The sequence below is a fragment of the Neophocaena asiaeorientalis genome, unplaced genomic scaffold (genome assembly GCF_003031525.2).
Source record: "Neophocaena asiaeorientalis asiaeorientalis breed wild unplaced genomic scaffold, Neophocaena_asiaeorientalis_V1.1 scaffold657, whole genome shotgun sequence".
Lineage (NCBI taxonomy): Eukaryota > Metazoa > Chordata > Mammalia > Artiodactyla > Phocoenidae > Neophocaena > Neophocaena asiaeorientalis.
The window spans coordinates 988,326-1,009,334 of NW_020172727.1; the positions used below are offsets into that span (position 1 = coordinate 988,326).

The window sequence follows — 21,009 nt, forward strand, 5'->3', positions numbered from 1 at the left end:
CTCTCTGTTACCCTAACTGCTGTCTCTTAGACCGAGATAAAGTTGTTATCCTTATCCTGAACCTCCTGCCCTTTATTTTGGCAGAGTTGGGAAAAGGGTACTTGCATGTTCTGAACCAAATGCCTCTCGGGATAGGGATGTGGCTCTGGGTATCACATGATGGACTCTTGGTCTGGGAGCCTCTTGGAAGCTACATTGAGCACGAAGCTTAGTGTCGCATGATGAAGAGGAGTTACTGTTGAGATTGCCGCGTGAGAAGCCTACGTTCCCCAAAATGCAAATTGTCTGTTCAGGGATTAATTGGTGTACCAATTACATTGCTTTTGACTGTGAAGAGTCAAAATTCCTGCTCATTATTCACTGATACCAGCCTAAGCAATAAGGAAATTTGTTATCTCAGGTAATAGGTGGTCCAGAGGCTTGGCGGGCTCCAGGCATGGTACAATCAGGGCTCTTGCTTTGTCTAGGAGTCCCTTGGCCCTACCCTTTTCTGTGTGTCTGCTTTGTCTTTAGGCTGGTCTCCCTCATAGTTGTAAGATGGCTGCCAGTGGCAAGTGAGGCAACATGCATCTCTCCTAAACCTGATTGGGTCAATTAAGATGACCTGCCCACTTGTGAACCAGTAACAGTTCAACTGCTATATATATATATATATATAATCTCACATCTTCTTTATCCATCAGTGGACACTTACGTTGTTTCCATATCATGGCTATTGTAAATAATGCTGCAGTGAACATCTTTTTGAATTAGTGTTTTCATGTTCTTTGGCTAGGTACCCAGAAGTGGAATAGCTAGGTCATATGGTAGTTCTACTCTTAATTTTTTGAGGAGTCTCCATACTGTTTTCCTTAGTGGCTGTACCAATTTACAGTCCCACCAGCATTGTAGGACTTTTCTCTACATCCTTTCCCACATTTGTTATTCCTTGTATTTTTGATGATAGCCTTTCTCACAGATATGAGGTGATAGCTCATTGTGGTTTTGATTTACATTTTCTTGATATTTAGCGATGTTGAGCATCTTTTCATGTACCTTTTGGCCATCTGTATGTCTTCTTTGGAAAAAGGTCCATTCAGATCCTCTGCCCATTTTTAATTTTTTTTTTTTTTTTGGTGTTGAGGTGTATGAGTTCCTTATATATTTTGGATATTAACCCCTTATCGGATACGTGATTTGCAAATATCTTCTCCTATTCAGTAGGTTGCCTTGTTTTGTTTGTTTGTTTGTTTTGGTCATGCTGCGTGGCTTGTGGGACTTTAGTTCCCCAAGCAGAGATTGAACCCACGCCCCCTGCAGTGGAAGTGTGGACTGCCAGGGAATTCCCCACCTTCTTGTTTTGATGATGGTTTCCTTCGCTGTGTAGAAAGTTTTTAGTTTGATGTAGTCTCACAGTCCTACTTTTTGAAACTCATTTTGGACAGTAGAAGATGGGCCTCCCAAATTTAAGGGCTGTGATCCAACTATTTCTCAGGTTCATCATGAATTTAAAAATAGGCTTTGAGATTTGAATAGAAATAGAAATTAACTCCTAGTTAGAGCATCACCGAAATGGAAAATCCACCCAGTTGGTGGAGGACATTTTCATAAGCTGATACGTCTGCATTGCTCTGCTGTCCAAAGACACTTAATTTCTTATTTTTCCAGGTGAATCCTAGCCTGATCAACCAACTTGAGCATAATGACTTAAGTTTTGTAGGTCAGGATGTCGACGGGGAGAGGATGGAGATCATTGAACTGGCAAGTAAGTGGGCTCTTCATTTTTGAAAATTTTTGTGGTGATTGTGGTGAGCTATTGTCTCTTTGTCGACTGTAAGCATACAAAGATATAACTTGAGACCCATTTTATTTGCTCTCCTTTTCCTCTCTCCTTTGAAATAAATATGCAGCTAAATAGAAATAATATGCACTAAATATAAAGTGCATGAAAAGCTAGATTGCTTATAATACTAATCATTTTGGGGCCTATTAGAGTGAACCTGCCATAAAATGATGCAGTGTTCGGAGCCTACCAGATCTACCAGTAGTATGCTTCCTAGCGTCCTTGCCCCCTCCCTGGGGTGTCTCTTGTTGCAGCTTCTGGGTTAGACGCTCTGGGAAAGGCAGGCAGCCCACTGTTGAGTAGCATTCTGCTTTCTCCCTCCTCTGAGGAAGAATGGCCCAGTGCCCCCCTCACTACTGGTGACTGACTGTGCAGCACATGTGACAATAGTTTGTTAGATAAACCACCCTCGTTATTGAATGCTTAGGGTGTACAGGGTACTCTAAAAATGGTAGCATCGTTTTCTAGAACCTACCTTTTCCAATCTGTATACTTTAGGCTCCAGATAACCCGAACTACTTACTCTTCTTCTAACTTTCCTACTGTTTTTTCCATTTTAGTCCACGTCACTGTTCTTCTACTTCAAATTCCTTTTCTCTGTCCCTTTCCTTTTCTGTCTCTCAACTGTTCAGGTACTTCAGAAGTCCCGAGCAGGGAGGAGTACTGAAGTTGGCAAAGGCTTCTTTGGCCACTGTAGCATGTTACCTGGACCCAGAAAGAAGGCAAGCAGTGGACACTGAGTGTGTACTCACTAGATGCTTCTCACCAGACCCCTGGCTAGGGACTCTACGTGCCTTATGTAACTTACAAGGCAGGTGATGTTATTCCTACTTTATGGAGAAGGAGACCCGAGTGCAGAGAGGTTAAGCAACCTGCCAGGGCCGTCCAGCCAGTCCCTGGCGGGGCTGGAGCTAAACCAGGTCGGAGCCTCCTTCTGCCACCACCTCTGTGGGATTTTATTGTTCTTCTTGTTTTCATTGGACATTCCACTTAAGATTATCAATCCATGCCTGAAGTTTTAAATTAGAATATGAGGATGTATTTTCTGTAGTCCTTCTGATGGAAATGCCCATCATTTACAATTGTTATAGTGTGGATCACTGTTTGGTGTTGAAGTCTCTTAAGGCTGGCATGTGAGAGGGCAGAGAAATTTCTTATGCAAATGACTATTTGTTTACTTTGTTCAAGTCCTTATTCTCTTTTTTTAATTCTCCTGTCTCTCATTATTACCAGCAAGCATTTAGAAGCGTCTTCATCGCAAGGATTTAGTTTCCCACTGACACTTTCAAATTTCATGTGGGTTGGAAAGGAAATGAGACCTGCTGTAAAACCTTGCAGTTTTTAAAAAGCTGACTGCAAGGGAATTCATTTTATTAAGGAAAAGTTCCCAGAACATTTTGATCTTAGCTACCCTTATCACATCCATGAATCACTACATTCCTGAAGGAGTTCTAAAAGGAACAACAAAGCTTGAGATTAGTATAATGTCAGAATTTGTTTCAAAGCAATTAAGAGCATTATTTAAAAAATACTTTGACTGATAGAGCATCATCAAAATAAAAAGTTTTAGTCTCTTTCCTCATATTGGATTTTTTGGGTAAAGTGATTCAGAGCAACGATCCATTCGTTCAAATATTCTTTCCCTGGCTATGACACGATCCGTTGCTTAGTTTCTGTCTCTAGTGGTACAAAAGCACAATTATTGTCGGCTTCTTTCAGAGACATCCCTAGATGCTGTGCTGCAAGATCCATCACATCTTTAATTTAAACAGGTATTGTTTTCCTTTCTAAGGGCAGATGGTTTCTCTTCTTCTTTTCTTGAGGGGACGCTTTCCTGGGAGAAGGTGGCCTTCCTCTCACCAAGCTTTCATACCTGAATGTTATTCTAATTCAAGGAGGCTTCTTCTTGGATATGTGTGTGGCTATTTAGCACTTGAAATGTGCTCAGTTAATTTGAGTGAGTTTATTAAATGGTCACCTGTGGCCAGGGGCTACCATTTTGTGTAGCAAAGCTTTATTATTTTTTTTTCAGGTTTCCAACTTTTATTTAGTTAAGTAAGGAGTAAAAATTAAAACAAACATGAAAAACTACTCTCTGATACTGCCACTATTTTATAAAGAAGACTCAAAATAGGAGAAGGATCATCGTCATCATCATTTGAGAATTGAAAGATCAATCCTTTGCAGAAGAGAACAAATGGTGATCTTACATCAAAGCTTCTGAAGCGGGCAGTGAGCGCCCCAGGACACATCTGGCCCCACGGGTGCAAACGGAGGCGTGAGCTAGTCAGACGATGGAAGCTGAAACCCCAGCTAGCCGACCAGGAACAGGACAAAGCTTCTCCAGGCTTCTGCGTCTGTACCTGGACATTTACCCTACTTCTGAAGTCCTTTCCTGTTCTAAAGTTCCATAACCATTAGATGAGAACACTCTGCTAGCCTGCTACCTATTTTATTAGGATGAGAGATAAGCTTTAAATGATGACCTTAAGAGAGTGGACATTGCCGTTCAGTCATCATTTCCTTACTACTGAGCAGTAGCTTTGGGTCTTCAGTAGTAAGTGGTGGGGATTTGTGATTTTGAATTCCGTACTAGACTTTCAGATCACTTGATAAAGCATCTCATTGAAAGATTTAAAGTTATATTTACTTCCTCCTATAAAACTTGTATTTTATCATCTTCAGTTTGATATGTATATGGCCATTAAAACGATTTTTAAAGTAAGGAATACATACTGACCATGCTTTGACTATAGCAATTATGGGATTAGAGAGTTGCCCAATCTCTAATTAGGAGTTGCTTCCTAATCTGGGAATAAACATAGTTTTTGAGAGTTCTGAGTGGGGAGAGGAATTTGTAATCCTAGAAAATTTCTACCCAGATTTGGAAATATTGCCCTTTAATTTTTACCATTCCCAAACAAGGGATTTCTGATACCTGAGAAAAGCTACTTTTCTGTTCCTATTACATCTAGGAGAACTTGAATTGCTCATATAGGGACTTCTTACAACCCTCAATGTATAATAGCTTTATTTGCCCTCTGATAATGTAAGAAATATGTGTTCATTGTAAAGGTTCACACGATACAGAGAAGTATCAATACAAGGGAGAAAATAAAAATATCTTGAACTCTCACCCCTTGAGCCATAACCACCATTAACATCTTGAAAGGGCATCCTTTTATCACTTGGAGACTCTTCATCCCAAGAGATACCTTGGCATCGGCTGAAACATGAGTGCCTGTTCAGCTTCATGGTGCTATCCACGATTAATATCCAGCCCAGAGCTGTGACTAGAAAAGCAGTTATACATGGTGCATTCCCAGGGGACCCATCCCTTGGGAAAGGAGACCTTGTGGAAAATGGCCTGAAGCCATCTAAGAGAAAGAGTGACTTACAGTTAGCCTTAAGTATGAGGATACCAGGGTGCTGGGAGGGGACCTTTCCCCCCTACCCTCTTGAGTTCTTGTGGCTAGACTAATAATAAAGTTGACCCAAGACAGATAAGCAGGAGAAAAATAAATTTTAACGCATGCAGACGGAGGTCTCATAGAAATGGGACCTAAGAAGCAGCCACAGCAGGCAGCCTTTATACTTTTTAGACAAAGAAACAATAAATATGTGAGGAATTAACAGGACAAAGAAACTTAGGCTTTGGGTGCTTAATTAGTGAAGAATCTAAACAAAGTTTGGGCTTGGGTAGTAAATTAAGAAGTCACAAGATGTGTTTCTATAGGCTTCTCTGCCCAAATTCCCTGTCTCTGGTGATAAGGGTATCCTTCCACTTCAGAGGCAGGAAGTACACCTTTCACAAGAGAGATTTACTTCCTGCTTTCAGGAGACTAGGTGGGGTGTGTGTCAAAGCGTCCCTCTTGCATCAGCTCAATTTTTTTTTTAATTAATTCATTTACTTATCTTTGGCTGCGTTGGGTCTTCGTTGCGGTGCGCAGGCTTCTCATTGCAGTGGCTTCTCTTGTTGGTGAGCACGAGCTCTAGGTGCGCGGGCTTCAGTAGTTGTGGCACGTGGGCTCAGTAGCTGTGGCTCGCGGGCTCTAGAGCGCAGGCTCAGTAGTTGTGGCGCACGGGCTCAGTTGCTCCGCGGCATGTGGGATCTTCCCGGACCAGGGCTCGAACCCATGTCCCCTGCACTGGCAGGCGGGTTCTTAACCACTGCACCACCAGGGAAGTCCCCATCAGCTCAATCTTAAGTAACTTTAATTCAAAATAATCAATATGCCATTTAGGCATATTTTAGGGTGGCCTGCCCTGGGCCCCACCCATGGAAATGGAACCACTGTACCTCTGTGAAGGGTCTAGATAGCGGGCAGATTTGGAGAAAGCAGATCATCTTCCCATTCAAAAACTTTTGCTTAACTTTGCTCACTCTCTAACACCTTGCACAAATAAAATGCTGGATCTCTTATTAATGTGATGTGTTTTGCAATGTGAAATTCTGCTACCAAGTTGGATCATGAAAGTAACTGGCTATGATGGTAACAAGTTAAATAATCATCTTACCATTTAATGAGTTTTCTTATGTAAAGATAAGAAGACCTTTAAAGCTGTTCTCACATTTATCTGCTTCAATTGCATTATGATTATTCTCATTTCAGATCACCCCTATTTTGTCGGTGTCCAATTCCATCCTGAGTTTTCTTCGAGGCCAATGAAGCCTTCCCCTCCATACCTGGGGCTATTACTTGCGGCAACTGGGACTCTGAATGCCTACCTCCTTCAGGGATGCAAGCTGTCTTCCAGGTAACTAGCTTACAGTTCTTAGCAGTGACTTGAGATGCAGTTATCAACATCTTAGGTTTCTCATAAAATTTAATATCATTGTAGGATTTTTTTAAAAAGTGGAGAATCATTTTTTTCCCCTCTTAACAAGCATACTTTTTTCTCTTAGTGAAAATGATTTAATCACATCTACAGTGGTAATGTGTCAGCTTTCAAAATCAGGCTGATGCTGAGTATTGTTTTAGAGATTTTTGTCATTTTGATAGGTTAAAAAAGGGATTTTCTTTTGTTGACTTTTTGATTAATAAATATATATGCATATTTTATATGTTTATTGGCCTTTTGTTTTATGAATAGCCTGTTCATATCCTTTGCCCTATTTTTCCTTTTGCTATTATCCTTTTTCTTTTTTAAAAATAATTAATTAATTTTTGGCTGCATTGGGTCTTCGTTGCTGTGCTTGGGCTTTCTTTAGTTGTGGCGAGCAGGTGCTGCTCTTCGTTGCGGTGTGTGGGCTTCTCATTGCGGTGGCTTCTCTTGTGGAGCACGGGCTCTGGGCACGCGGGCTTCAGTAGTTGTGGCTCACGGGCTCTAGGGCGCAGGCTCAGTAGTTGTGGCACACAGGCTTAGTTACTCTGCGGCATGTGGGATCTTCCCGGACCAGGGCTCGAACCTGTGTCCCCTGAATTTGCAGGAGGATTTTTAACCACTGTGCCACCAGGGAAATCCCCTCCTTTTTTCTTAATGATTGGTAAGCTCTTTATATATAAAGGACATTAATCCTTTGTTAGGTTACACATACTTTTTCAAAGTGATTTTGTTTTTTTTCTAAGTTGTTAATGGCTTTCATTACTTTTTGTTAGTTTTATCTTAGTTTTTATTTTCCCTAAAGTTTTAAATAAAGACTTTATGTAGTCCTTATTCATGTATTTTTTATTTATATGTGGTCAGATCTTTTACTTTTGTGGATGATGTCTTTAGTATCCTGCCTAAAGTCTTTCCCTATCAAAAGATTATTATATAAATAATTACCCATTTGTTTTCCACTAGCACTTTTATGGTTTCTCTTTTTAAAAATTTTTTGAATTGAAGTATAGTTTATTTACAATGTTGTGCTGATTTCTGCTGTATAGCTAAGTGACTCAGTTATACATGTATATACATTCTTTTTAAAATTTTCTTTTCCATTATGGTTTATTCCGGGAGATGGGATATAGTTCCCTGTGCTATACAGTAGGACCTCGTTGTTTATCCATTCTAAATGTAATAGTTTGCATCTAACAACCCCAAACTCCTAATCCACCCTTCTCCATACCCCCACCCCCACCCCCCTACCCGTGGCAACCACAAGTCTGTTCTCTATGTCTGTGAGTCTGTTTCTGTTTTGTAGATAGGTTCATATGTACTATATTTTAGATTCCACATGTAAGTGATATCATGTGGTATTTGTCTCTCTCTTTCTGACTTACTTCACTTAGTATGATAATCTCTAGTTGCCTCCTTGTTGCTGCATATGGCATTATTTTGTTCTTTTTTATGGCTGAGTAATATTCCATTGTATTTATGTACCACATCTTCTTTATCCATTCATCTGTCAGTGCACATTTACGTTGTTTCCATGTCTTGGCTATTGTGAATAGCGCTGCTATGAACATAGAGGTGCAGGTATCTTTTTGAATTATAGTTTTGTCCAAGTATACGCCCAGGACTGGGATTGCTGGATCATATAGTAACTCTATTTTTAGTTTTCTGAGGAACCTCCATACTGTTTTTCCTAGTGGCTGCACCAATTTACATTCCCACCAACAGTGTAGGAGAGTTCCCTTTTCTCCACACACTCTCCAGCATTTGTTATTTGTAGACTTTTTAATGATGGCCATGCTGACTGGTGTGAGGTGATAGCTCATGGTAGTTTCAGTTTGCATTTCTCTAATGATTAGTGATGTTGAGCATCTTTTCATGTGTTTGTTGGCAATCTGTATGTGTTCTTTGGAGAAATGTCTATTTAGGTCTTCTGCCCATTTTTCAATTGGGTTGTTTGTTTGTTTTTTTTGGTTGACTTATATGAGTTGTTAGTATACTTTGGGGATTAAGCCCTTGTCCGTGGCATGATTTGCAAATATTTTCTACCATTCTGTAGGCTGTCTTTTTGGGTTTTTTTATGGTTTCCTTTGCTGTGTAAAAGCTTATAAGTTTGATTAGGTCCCATTTGTTTATTTTTGTTAATATATATTTCTTTATATTTAAATACTCATTTGGGGAGTATTTACATCTTTACTTCCTCTCATCTAAGAATATTGTATGTAATAACTTTCAAAGTGAAGGGAACTAGCCAGAATCATGTTCTTAGGTAGGGGTTATTACCGCAATAACTGGATACATCTTGTTTAGAAGATTACCGTTGTGGACCCTCATCCTAGCAAATGAGCCTGGCGATATTGCATTTGAGGACTGCCAGGATCGCTGTGTGGTGTGTCTACGTGTGCTTTGTTACACAAGCCTGCTTGTTTGCGATATTACCTGCTAGGAGAGACTCACAGCTCTCTAGCATTTCCTTTAACTGTGTGTTCAGATGGGAATAGCTTTACATATTTTGCATGTTGGGTCTCTTAATGAATTACTGATCACTCCCTGCACTCTTGAACCAGTGCAGTGGTTTTCACACCGTGCCTGTGGAGCTGGAATCCAGGCTGCCATGAGGATTAGACAGAGGAAGAGACTGGGATTGGGGCGGGGAGGGGGGGATGTTTCCAGGCTCTTCCCTGCTTCAGCTTCCCTACTTCAGTGGAGCTTCAGCTCCACTTTGCCTGGCTCACGTGGCCTGGTTCTGCATGAGATTGCAAATGAAGATGAGCTTCCTGTGCTGTGAGCCTGCATGGCTTACACAGCAGATTGGACATTCCAGTGTGGTCCCATGTTGGATATATGCTCTGTCCCTTCCCAAACACTTTATTGTCTCCATTATTTCAGGTGCTCACACGTGAAAGGAGGATGACGGTGGAACAAGTGAGATGGCTGGGAGAAATAACGCACACAAAATCGTTCATGCATAACTATCTGGTTGTTTGCAAGCATCAACTAATATAGAAATGGCGTCTGGTTTGTGTGGTCGGCCCACCTGTGTGCTGGCTGGCCCGCCAGTTCTTGCCTGGGGCCTGGTGGTCTCTGGGTAAAGCTCACCAGTAGTTTCTGAGAAAAGTGACTGCTTGCCAGCAACTGCTGAGCGAGGCACAGTGTCTCAGAAAGAAAGGAAAGATCTCTTAACAAGACTCTGATGCTGGGATTGGGATCACAGCTGACTAGCAGGCTTCCATGGTGGTCAGAGAATTCCTGTCTATCAGCCACCAGCTGGTGTGGTCCTTAAGAGCAGCCAGCATCTTATTTATCTTGGTCTCCCTGGCTCCCTAGCATGCAGTGGTTGCTTACTACCCATTACAGTACTAAATGTAGGTAGCAGGGGAGGGTATAGTCTAGTATAATCTTGACACCTTGCAGGGGGTTTTCCAACTAAGAATGGTGCCCATAATTAATCCAGTGGCAGACCCTAGGATTCCAGAGGAACCTTGCACTTCAGCTCTTCTCTGCCTGGTTCCATGGTGTTAGTGAGCACTGAAAAGCAAATAACTGCTTTGATGGCCAGGCTCTAATGTGAGCTGAGTTGGGACTGTATTTCTGTCAAACAAGATTACTGTCTGTAATCAATCCTAAACAAATGTGTCAAGAAATATGAACACTAGACTAATGACTTCCTTTCCCAGAAATTGGCTGATATTATTTAAATGTATGGCACGTGTGCAGCTGATGTCTTTAAAACCCACAATGTAAAAAAAAAAAAAAAAAATCCTTGGCTTTGAGCAAATACACCTGGGCTCTAACCTTTGCTTTCTGCTTCGTGGAGAACATTTATCTTTTATTGCCTGGGAAGTTGCAGTAAGAATATTATTTTGGGATCTAGAGCTGGTGAGCTGAACTCTCAGCTACTCTGGTATCTATAGAATGGCAGCAGTTACGAAGACCAGGTCTACCACCTGTGGTGGTCTGTTCAAGAGGCATAATAGTTTTTTCTTTTTTTTTTTTACGGTACGCGGGCCTCTCACTGCTGTGGCCTCTCCCATTGCGGAGCACAGGCTCCAGACGCGCAGGCTCAGCGGCCATGGCTCACGGGCCCAGCTGCTCCGCGGCATGTGGGATCTTCCCGGACCGGGGCACGAACCCGTGTCCCCTGTATCGGCAGGCGGACTCTCAACCACTGCGCCACCAGGGAAGCCCCCAGGCATAGTAGTTTTAGGATAGTATTTAAATTTTTTTTTTAGGTTTTTATAAGCTACGCAGAAGTACTTGCAAAATCAAACTAAGTCTTGTTTTGGGGGTCCCCCAAGACCACCCACACATTCGATGATTGACTAGAAGGAATCAGAATGTAGTTGTACTCATGGCTAAAATTCATTTCAGTGACAGAGTAAGCATATACAGCTGGCTCAGTAAGGGAACGAGGCATAAGTAGAGTCTGGAGAAATCTATCTGCAGGTTTCCTATGTTCTCTCCCTCCTCTGAGAGGTCACACAGAGCTCACCCTCCCTCCAGCAGTAAAAATGCAGCGTGTAATGTTTATGCCCAGAGAAGCCCATTTGACACTTAAGAGTTTAGAGTTTCTATAGGAGACTGGTCACATGGGCATTCTCTGTCTAGCAACCACCCAAATTCCAGGCTCCCAGAAGGATAGCAAGCACTCACCACAAATCACCTTGCTTGTACAAACAGCCTAGGCCCAGTGAAATGACCTTATCAGTTAGTAATGGAGAAAACGTTCTGAAAGCTAAGTTCCCCAGCAAGCAGGCCCTTCTGAAGATGGCAGCCTCAGGCCTGCTGTGTTAACTCTTTTGCACAAGTCTAATAAACCATTTTTAGAATAAAGAAATCCAATGGGAAATTATGGTCCATTAAATAAATCATTGTAATTCCTTGCTGAGGTCTCTCCCCTGGTGTCTAAATATAATTTGTCCCATGTTTAAACGGTATCCACAAATCTGCGTGGCTTTGCGGTGTATGATGTGATAGAATGAGACTGCTTCATGTAATTGTAATAAAAAATTGTAGATTTATACTAAATAGGATATCCAAAGGTTCTTATAATTGCAGGTTTTTCAGTATCTAGAAACAAAGCACAGGATCTCTGTCCAGAATTCCATTTTTTTTTTAAATCGCAGTATAGTTGATTTACAATGTTGTGTTAGTTTCTGGTGTACAGTAAGGTGATTCAGTTTTATATATATATTCTTTTCCATTATGGTTTATTATGTGATGTTGAATATAGTTCCCTGTGCTATACAGTAGGACCTTGTTGTTTCAGAATTCCATTTTTAAGCAACTGGAAAGAGAAGAGCGATGGGAGTCTAAAGTTCATAGGTTGTTTTTCAGTCTGCGTGTCTCTGGGGCTGCCCTGCAAGGCCCTGAGGTGCAATCACTCCACAGCGAGGTCAGGAACGACCTCCAGTTTTTATGATTCCAACATTTATCATGCCCCTCTGTCAGGTCAGAGTAAAACTCTTGTGCTTAGATAGTGCTTGTTCTATGTGTTTTATGCCTGAAAGCAAGAAACGAGATGGAGTTCAGTCAACAGTTCCCAGAAATGCAGCTCTTTTGGGAAACATGTTTTTAAAATATAAAACCGTAATCTTAAGACACGTGAGTAGCATTTTATTCTAGGTTTTAGGATCTTAGATTCCATGTCTCCACCCAATACATACTATCTCTTATGCAGAGAAATCATCTTTCCGTGGCGAGACAGGAGGCAGGCCGATACAGAAAGAGGAGGGACGTTAACTCCACAATGCACTGTATTAGCTTGATCGTTTCAGACCAAACTCAGAAGTTGAAACTACTTCATAATCGGAGGGTCCTTAAAGGAAGTACAGAGCTGGAGTCAGCGCCTTCCATTTCCTGAGCCCGGGTGTGCTCCTGGGATCTGAGTCCCTTCTCTCCTGCAAGCTCAGGCTTCCCTCTTCACTTTTCTCTTTGAATCTCGGCAGCAGTCAGGGAGCAAAGGCACCCATTTCCTTCGCCATTGTCTCTGGTCTCTCTCCTGTGAGTCCTGGGCTTTTCGTTCTAAGTGACATGCTGGCTTCCAGCCTGGGAAGATTTTGTTTTCTGTGGACTTCTAGCTGAGGCATTACAGAAAATTGGGAAAAAAAGGGAAAAGGATCCATAAACCTAATATAGTCACTGTGCTCGCTTTTGAGTCTTTCCTTCCAGTCTTTAGTCCATATCCGTAAATGACTCATTTCATGCTTGTAATCATAATAGTGAGTGTGTGTGTATTTCTCCTGATTCTTTTATTTTGAAAACTTTCAAGTCTACAGAAAAGATGAAAGAATAGTACAGTGAATACTTGTAAACCTTTCGCCTAGATTCATCAACTGTTGCCCTTTTACCACATTTGATTCTCTCTTTCTCTGTGTATATACATATTTCTGAATCATTTATAAGTTGCAAACATCATAGCACGTCACTCCTAGATACTTTATCATTCATTTTCTAAAACTGAAGACATTTTCTTACGTAAATGCAGTATCATGATCACACCTAAAATTTTCACACACTGAAAATTTTCACACACTGAAAATTAACATTAATTCAGTGACATCATTTAATATCCAGTGCTTTTTTTTTTTTTTTTGCGGTACGCGGGCCTCTCACTGCTGTGGCCTCTCCCGTTGCGGAGCACAGGCTCCGGACACGCAGGCTCAGTGGCCATGGCTCACAGGCCCAGCTGCTCCGTGGCATGTGGAATCTTCCCGGACTGAGGCACGAACCCGCATCCCCTGCATCGGCAGGCGGACTCTCAACCACTGCGCCACCAGGGAAGCCCTCCAGTCCATATTTAAATTTCTCCATTTATCCCCAAATGTATCTTTAGCTTTTTTTTGAAATCAAAAAAATGTAATCAGTGCTCAATTTGAGGTTCATTTGGTTATGTTTCCTTAGTTTCTTTTAATCTGGGTAAATCACCCTCTCGTTTTCAGTTCTGCATGACATTGACTTTAATAAAGAGGCCAGGCCAATTGTCTTGTAGCAATGACCAGAATTTGGATTCATCTGATTGTTTTCTCATGATTAGAATCAGGTTAGACATTTTGGGAAGAATGTTTCATTGGGGCTGTTTTAGACTTTATACAGACACGTCAGGAGACATGTAAGGCACATAACCTTCCCTCTGCTGTCACACGGTGGATGGTGCTGAGTTTATCACCTGGTTAAGGTAGTGACTGTGTGGACGTCTCTTTTGTAAAGAAACATTTTTTTCCATTTTAGTTTCTAAAATACCATCCCCCACTGAAATGAACTAGGGCTCCTGGAAGAAATGCTTGGTTTCAGGTCTGGGTCAGGGAAAGTACAAGATGAGCCCAGAATGTATTGCTAGACTTAAAGGAAGGGAGAGTTCAAAAACCAAGGGGGAGGGCATTTTGTATAAGATCAAAGAAGCCACTTGAAAGGGGCTCACTTTGGACAGTTTGAACATCAAAAACAATAATGACAAAATTGGATTATAACACATTACATTTTTAAAAAATTCCATAATAATACTCAAAAAAACCCAGAAGGCCAATTAAAAGAAATGTAGATGCAACCCCCAATGTAATAACTGAGTCAAATAAGGATCATCAGTGGATGCCAAAACCATTGGATGAAAGGTTTCGGAAAACAGGATATTCATATGTTCTCAAAGCATCACCACAGAGTCTTTATTAATTACAAAAGCCTGTCTTTTGAACTGAACACCTCGTACACGTTTTTCCAAGTTGCATGATGCTCTTGCTGTTCGGTGGCTGCGTGCTTCAGCATCCGCTCAATGCGCCACATGTGCTGGAGCTCACGCCATCCCAACCATGGTGCTGGGTGCAGGAGAATCAACTGCAAGTCCAATAAGAACACACACCCTGTCCTGGGGGACTCATCGGGTAGTATAATGGTTCTCTACATTTTGAGGCTGACAAATCACCTTCCAAGAAAGTGATGAAAGCTGTGGACCCACCTCCTGGAAGACTGCACACACATAGCAATTGGAACGGTATTCATATCCCAGAAGCCTCCCATCCATCGAATCCATCGATATTCTTCTAGGGGTCCTCAGATACAGACCCCCAGCTAAGATAGTCTTTATAAAAAGGGGATGGTAATAGTACTCACTTCACATGGTAGTGATGAAGGGTACGTTTTATTCTAAATGGAAAGCACTTAGCACAGTGCCTGGTCTATGGTAGGAAATTAAATGGGAATTATTATTGTGCTATTATTAATTTCACCTTAGTTCCCGTCTCCTTCATCTCTTGCCTACTCAAAGCCTCCTAGCTGGTCTCCAGGCCTCCAGCTTTCCTCTTCTCAGTCCATCTTCTGCTGGCAGAATGCTCTTCCTGCATTATTTTGGACCTTGAATCTCTAAATGGCTTCTCTTGACTCACAGCATAAAATGCCCACAAATCCCTACGGAACAGCCTGAACTCCCCCAGAGGGTTTAGTGCTTTGGCTTCAGCTCTCACGTCTCCCTTGGCTCCTGTTATACATTCCTGAAGTGCTTAGCGAGAAGGGAATGCCAATCTGTAGCCTGTTAGGATGCTGGTTCCCCAAATTGTTACTGATGGTGGGCATCAGAGGTGGGTGTGGCCTCTCCGCTGATTATATATAGAGTGTGCATTTCTCCCTCTAAGGCGTCCTTATCCCACTTTGGGTGTCTCTTTCTATTTGACTAGGAGAGTAAGATACTCTTTTTCTCCTGTGTGAATCTAATGTGCATTTTCCAGCACTGTTCTAAACTTGGAATCACCTTCCTTTTTATTTTAACTCTTGGGCTACATGGTTGATGTTGCCAGGGGCCATTCTTGCAGTATAAGGTGCAAATATTTTATTTTTGTGGGGACTGTGTGGGCAAGTAGAGCGGGTGCTATGGGTTTGTTTTCTGGATCTGCCACTTACTGGGTAATTTTTTTCCAAGTCCCCAGTCCTAAACCTCAGGATCTTCATCCTTTAGGGTTGCTGTGAGGAACAGTTGAGATGGTGCTTTGTAAACTTTCAGCTGATATAAAAATACTACTTTTCCTCCTTCGTTACATTTCAAGCAAAAGTGAACTGGAAAAAAATATTCTTTTTTGCTTTCTTTTTTGACAGTTCTTTTAAACATCTTTAAAACAGCCCCCCTCCCTTATTGTTGGACTCCAAAACCATGCCTGGAGACTTTTTCTTGTAAAGTACTGCTGATAAACCCCATTTGAGTATGCCTTCCGTCAGGGATTAAACGTTGCTTAAAAGGTGCTCTTTATTGATCGTGATTCACTGCCTGCAGATGACGTGGTGCCAGCCAGGGACGGAGTTAATAGAGATATAGACTACTGTGCTTTTAACGCCCTGCTAGGGTTGTGTTCTACCGTTTACTATTCAATGCAAAACTCATTCACAGCATACTAAGTTTTTATTCCATTGCTCTTATATTTTATGGCTTCCGGGGGCTCTTTGAGAAGGAAGGAAGCATAGCAATAACAATGCTTTGCGGGAAACTGTGTGCATGGAAACCTGTTTTAAAACATGCTTTCTCCATATGAGATGGATTTTGATATAAAGTGTTATAGGAATGTATGCATGCTGGGAATCTTAAGTATGCTATTAAATTTTTTTTAAATTCCGACCACCTCTTTTTGTTAATGGAGAAGAAATGGTTTAATGGCTTCATCAGGGTAGCAAAGAAGGTGGACTATACGAGACATTACTCTACCCTTGCCCTGGTGCCTTGGAATATATGTTTTCTTATATTGGGAATTTATTAGGAACCAGGAGTCTTGGACAAACAAACTTGACTATGACAAGCCTTTTGTTTGTCAAAGAACCGCATGTAGACCATGGCGGTCAAGTCTTGTAAGTCCAGCCAGTGTTTAAGGATAGCGATTCCCTTGCGTTGCTGCTGGTGATTTTGATTTTGTCTTGTAAGAAATAGTACAGTAAAAAACTTTTTTAAGAAGAGTGCTTCCGTTATTTGGGGGGTACATGCATGTATGAGAGAGAGTTGCTGTGATTTTGACTGTACATAGCCAGACCTTAAAAAAAACCTTTCTTAGGGAGTGATAAGGAGAACCACTGCATGGTGATTATGGTTTTTTTTTTTAAATCATCATTCATTTGATTTTAAATCAATGCTATCCAATAGAACTTTTTGCAGTGATGGAAATGTTCTATAATCTGCACTGTCCAATATGGCAGCTGCCAACCACACATGGCTGTTGAGCAGGTGAAGTGTGGCTCAGTGTGTACACGCGAGGAGTGGAATTTTAAATTTTATTTGGTTTTAGTTGATTTAAATTTAGATAGCTACTGTGGCTCGTGGCTACCACATCGGACAGTGCAGGTTTAAAATTTTCTGCTCCTCAAAGGTAACAAGGCACACACGAATAGTTCTGTATTCTGCGGCATTTCAAAAAATTTAACACGTAAGACCCTAATATCTAATAACTCTCCCCACTGAGAAGTGTGTGTGTGTGTGTGTGTATGTACAGAGGTTATTTTAAAAGACAGGTTGTCTTAAGATAGAGCTGAGACGTCTCGAATTAAGTGAAAATATGCCCCGATAAGTATCTTATGACTTAAGTCCGTTCTGTGTGAAACGAAAATGAAGCCCTAAGTCTTACATGGCACAGAGCAGCACCCACATTTTATTGGATGTGCAGGAACCACTGCTGTCCCGCATGTGGAATTGTGTTTCTAGCACTTGTGTTTTGCTGGAGCATGAATGCCATAAATGCAGCATGTTTATTTCGCAGCATTGCCTATTTTGAGAATTCCGTTCTTGGGTGTTGTGGTTTATGTGGTTGTTCCACCTCCGCCCCTGAACACATACGGAAGAAAGTTAGTGAACCGTCATTCGCCTTGGAGCTCCCCTTTGTTAGACTCAACCTGTACCATTTTGATGCCTTGGCAGAGTTTGGGGCTGACAGCCAGCAGACAGGAAATGAGAGCCATTAGGTTAGACCCACCCAAGTCCACTTGCTGAAGTGGGTAGGGAATTATTCTTGGTACAGGAAAGACTTCTGAAAATCATGCACTTGGCGGTTTTCGCCGCTTCTTTATATTTCCATGACTTTTTGAGAGATGCCATGTTGTAAACACATAGCCCCCATAAACAGCAACAGCTCACATTTTCATATAATTTCAGAGCACGTTTATGCATTCTCTTTCGGCCCTCATAACATTTTGATGAGGTGGTAGGTATCGTTACTACTTTTTTCTAGACTCTCAGGCATGTGGCTAATAACCAGTACAACCAGGAGTGTGGGGGTGAGGATGTGGGCCCACCCCACTCCTCCATGGGCTCGGAGGTGGGGAAGGAAGCTTGAGATACTTGAGAAAGTGGAGTTCCCTTGGCCCTTTGGACCTTCTCACTTGTGGTGTCAGGGTACATGCCCTGTGGGGCCCACTGCAGCACACAGCTTCGACTTGAGCCTGTGGCCTGGGTTAGCACGATGGGGATCCTGGTCCCACCTTGAACGAGCTGTGTGCCTAGCGAGTCACTTGAACATCCTTGACCTTCATTTCTTCTCACATAGGGAGTTGAGTGCATGTTCCAAATCCCCTTTAGTTGCAGAGAACCAGGAGGGACTCAACGTTTGCGTAGTAAGAGTGCATGGATAAGGATATATCAATTTTGGGGGGTTGTTTTTTAAAAATATATTTTCTTTGGTTATTCCTGTGTTTTCTTTATTGGAAACCCTTTTGTAACAGTGGAAGTGGTTTTCCTGAATTAAAATCTAACTAGGAGGTATCTTCTACTTGATTGGTTTTAAGGATATGTTGATTTTTTTGTTCACCTAAGTAATCTTGTCTTTTCTGCCAATTCTTGATCTTTTTCTGTGTCTTCTCCATACTCTAGCCCCACCCTCCCCCTTTCCAGTATTTTTTCCAAAAGTCAGGGAGGAGAGTGAGGTTGTCTGTTATGATTTTGTTTATGTATTTATTGATATTTACTCCATATGTTTAGGGTAAATCTTTGTTTTCTAGCCTGTCAGCATAGGGTTTTTCCAATTGTTCCCTCTCCTCTCTTTAAAATAAGTGGATTTTCACCTCTTATGGAATTCAGACTTCTACTGCTATAAGTCAGCAAAAACTTGGCCAAGGCTAGGATTGGGTCAGTCATAAAACACTTACTTCCTGACAATGTCATCTTCGTAGATCAGTAGAACTCTTGAGGGGTTGATCAACCTGCTGACTTACTTGGAACCAAGCAAGAGGAACCCCAAACTGAGTCTGTGGCTCAAAGTGAAAGTACAATTACAGGCCCATCTCATGGAGAAGGTGTATTTCTTCGGGAACCCAAGATGGCGGCATCTATGTCAATAATCAGTCCTACTTTGAATACTACATGTAACTTGAGGTAGTTGGAGCATCACATGAAGTTTCTAATTTGAGAATAGCAAAATTGTGCAAATTATTTCTCAAACCCTTGGACCTACGAGAATGTTTATTGGAATGGAAAACTTTCATGCTGTTGACCTATAATAGTGGTCTTCAGAAGGTTATAAATTTCAGTCTAAATTGAAATGCTTTTATAAATTTCCTGAATAAGGTACTTCCGATTTAAGACACAAGCAAATGATCAGTTCCTCTGACAAAAGAAGGAGACCGTTGGTTGTGGTTGGACTCACGTCTTCCTGGAGTGACTAGGAAGTAATAATAGAATATTCCTTAGTATCTTCTCTTAGTGGGGGTTAATTATGGAAAGCGTTTAGGATTGTAAATAGGATAATTGCCCAGAGTTTTTTTACACCTTGCTAAGTTAATTCGTCTTTTGCTCTAGTGATAGATACAGCGATGCCAGTGATGACAGCTTTTCAGAGCAAAGGATAGCTGAGTTGGAAATCAGCTGAAACTGATACGTGACTTGGAATCACCAGGACTGCCTGAGAGGGTGAGATGGAACCTTTAAGTTCTTGTTTGTTTCACAGACAGGCTGTCTTCTTGGTGTAGAAGGGAGCATCACAGGACTTGTCTCGCAGGATCCTGCTCCCCTGGGACGCTCCTGTTTGCATAGTTAGCAGGACAGACTTGACAGCTGATGGTGCTTCTGGGAATCTGGAATGCACCTGAGAAAGCAGGCAGTTAGGAATGCGCCTGAGGCCGGGAATAAATATATCCGGGCGCCTCTAAATGGATACGTGGAGGCTGATAGTGTAGCTGAGGGGTCAGCAAACTTGTTCTGTAAAGGGCCAGACAGTGACTGTTTTCGGCTTTGTGGGCCCTCCAGTGCGTTGGAGAGGGAGGGCAGGCTTGGACAGTATGTACATAAGTGGGCAGGGCTGTGTCCCAGTAAAACTTGATTTCCAAACACAGTGTGCTGACCCCTGGTCTAGGTCACTCATGGAAAAGCAGAGTTCCTTGGATTTGTAGAAAATAAAATAGTGTTTTCTTTCTTTGTGGGGAGATGCCAGAGACTGGCTTGGCTTCCAAGGGCAGCTTATGTCCCTCACGGCTCCTGGAGGTTTTATTAGAGAAGGTAGCAGCCTGGATGGCTTTATTCCATTCATGCTCAGAGGCAGAAGCTGCCTGGACCACCCTGCCCTTTAGCAGGGACAGCAGCTTTTGGAAAATTCGTACGGAGTCAATGTCTCCAGTGTGATTTCTCTTCTTATTTCACTTAGGGGCAGAACATTCCTGTTCACCAGGGAAGGCACATCCGGGTCTATTTAGATTTGCCTCAGACATGGAGACCTTCAGAAGCAAACCAAAATGGTGCAAAGATTAGTTGGAGGCACTTGCAAGACATATTATTCAGCTTTCGATGTGGCTAATACTTATTTTTTCTTTTTTTTTTTTTTAAGGCTCTGAAGTAACCGAAGCCAAGATGAAGGAAGTATCTAAGGAAATCACCACACTCATAGAATCACTCTTTTCTCCACCAAACATGGGATGTACAGCCTCGAGGGGAATCTAATAATATGCACTTCCATGAACCAGAATCAAAGGGGTAGTTTTCTTTTTCCTCCAGAGGTGACCTTTGGTTCTTGCAAATTTCTGTAGCCAATTAAACTTTTCCCAGCAACTTCAGTGGGCAGAAAGTGTGTTGGTGTCTTGTCTGGTGTATGGAGACGTCCAGGTGGTGAGGAAGGATCCAGGTAACTGAACCTTCTCTGGGCTATATGGGAAGGCCGGCAGGGCACACGCAACAACTAATTTTGTGTCAAAAATGAGTCATTCTGTTACCTGGAATTCAGCCACAGATTTGCATGTGGCCCAAGTTTATTTCAGTTTGTCACTCTGTTTATTTGTAGTAAAAAGTAAAATGAAACAGGTCCAAGACTGGGGGTGGTAAGTAAGGCTCTGGCCTCAGGCACAGAATATAAGGGGGCATAAAAAACTCAGGAATCAAGATCGGTAACATATGTATATATATTTACTTGAGGTGAAATATCACATAA

General features: G+C 41.8%; 1 protein-coding gene across 6 annotated transcripts in view; it reads left to right on the forward strand.

Moving 5' to 3' along the window:
* The window catches only part of CTPS2 (CTP synthase 2), a 105,570-nt gene extending 84,928 nt beyond the window's left edge, over positions 1 to 20,642 (forward strand). For 3 of the 6 annotated variants that reach the window (XM_024740306.1, XM_024740308.1, XM_024740309.1), the window contains 4 exons: positions 1,648 to 1,744; positions 6,436 to 6,580; positions 19,392 to 19,502; positions 20,413 to 20,638. In XM_024740306.1, coding sequence (XP_024596074.1) covers positions 1,648 to 1,744; positions 6,436 to 6,580; positions 19,392 to 19,461 — 312 coding nt within the window. In that variant the 3' untranslated portion in view covers positions 19,462 to 19,502; positions 20,413 to 20,638. Of the gene's footprint in view, positions 1 to 1,647; positions 1,745 to 3,541; positions 3,595 to 6,435; positions 6,581 to 19,391; positions 19,503 to 20,412 lie in introns of those variants that run through there. The other 3 variants (XM_024740305.1, XM_024740307.1, XR_003002590.1) reach the window with 3 other exon arrangements.
* Positions 20,643 to 21,009: the final 367 nt, after the last annotated feature.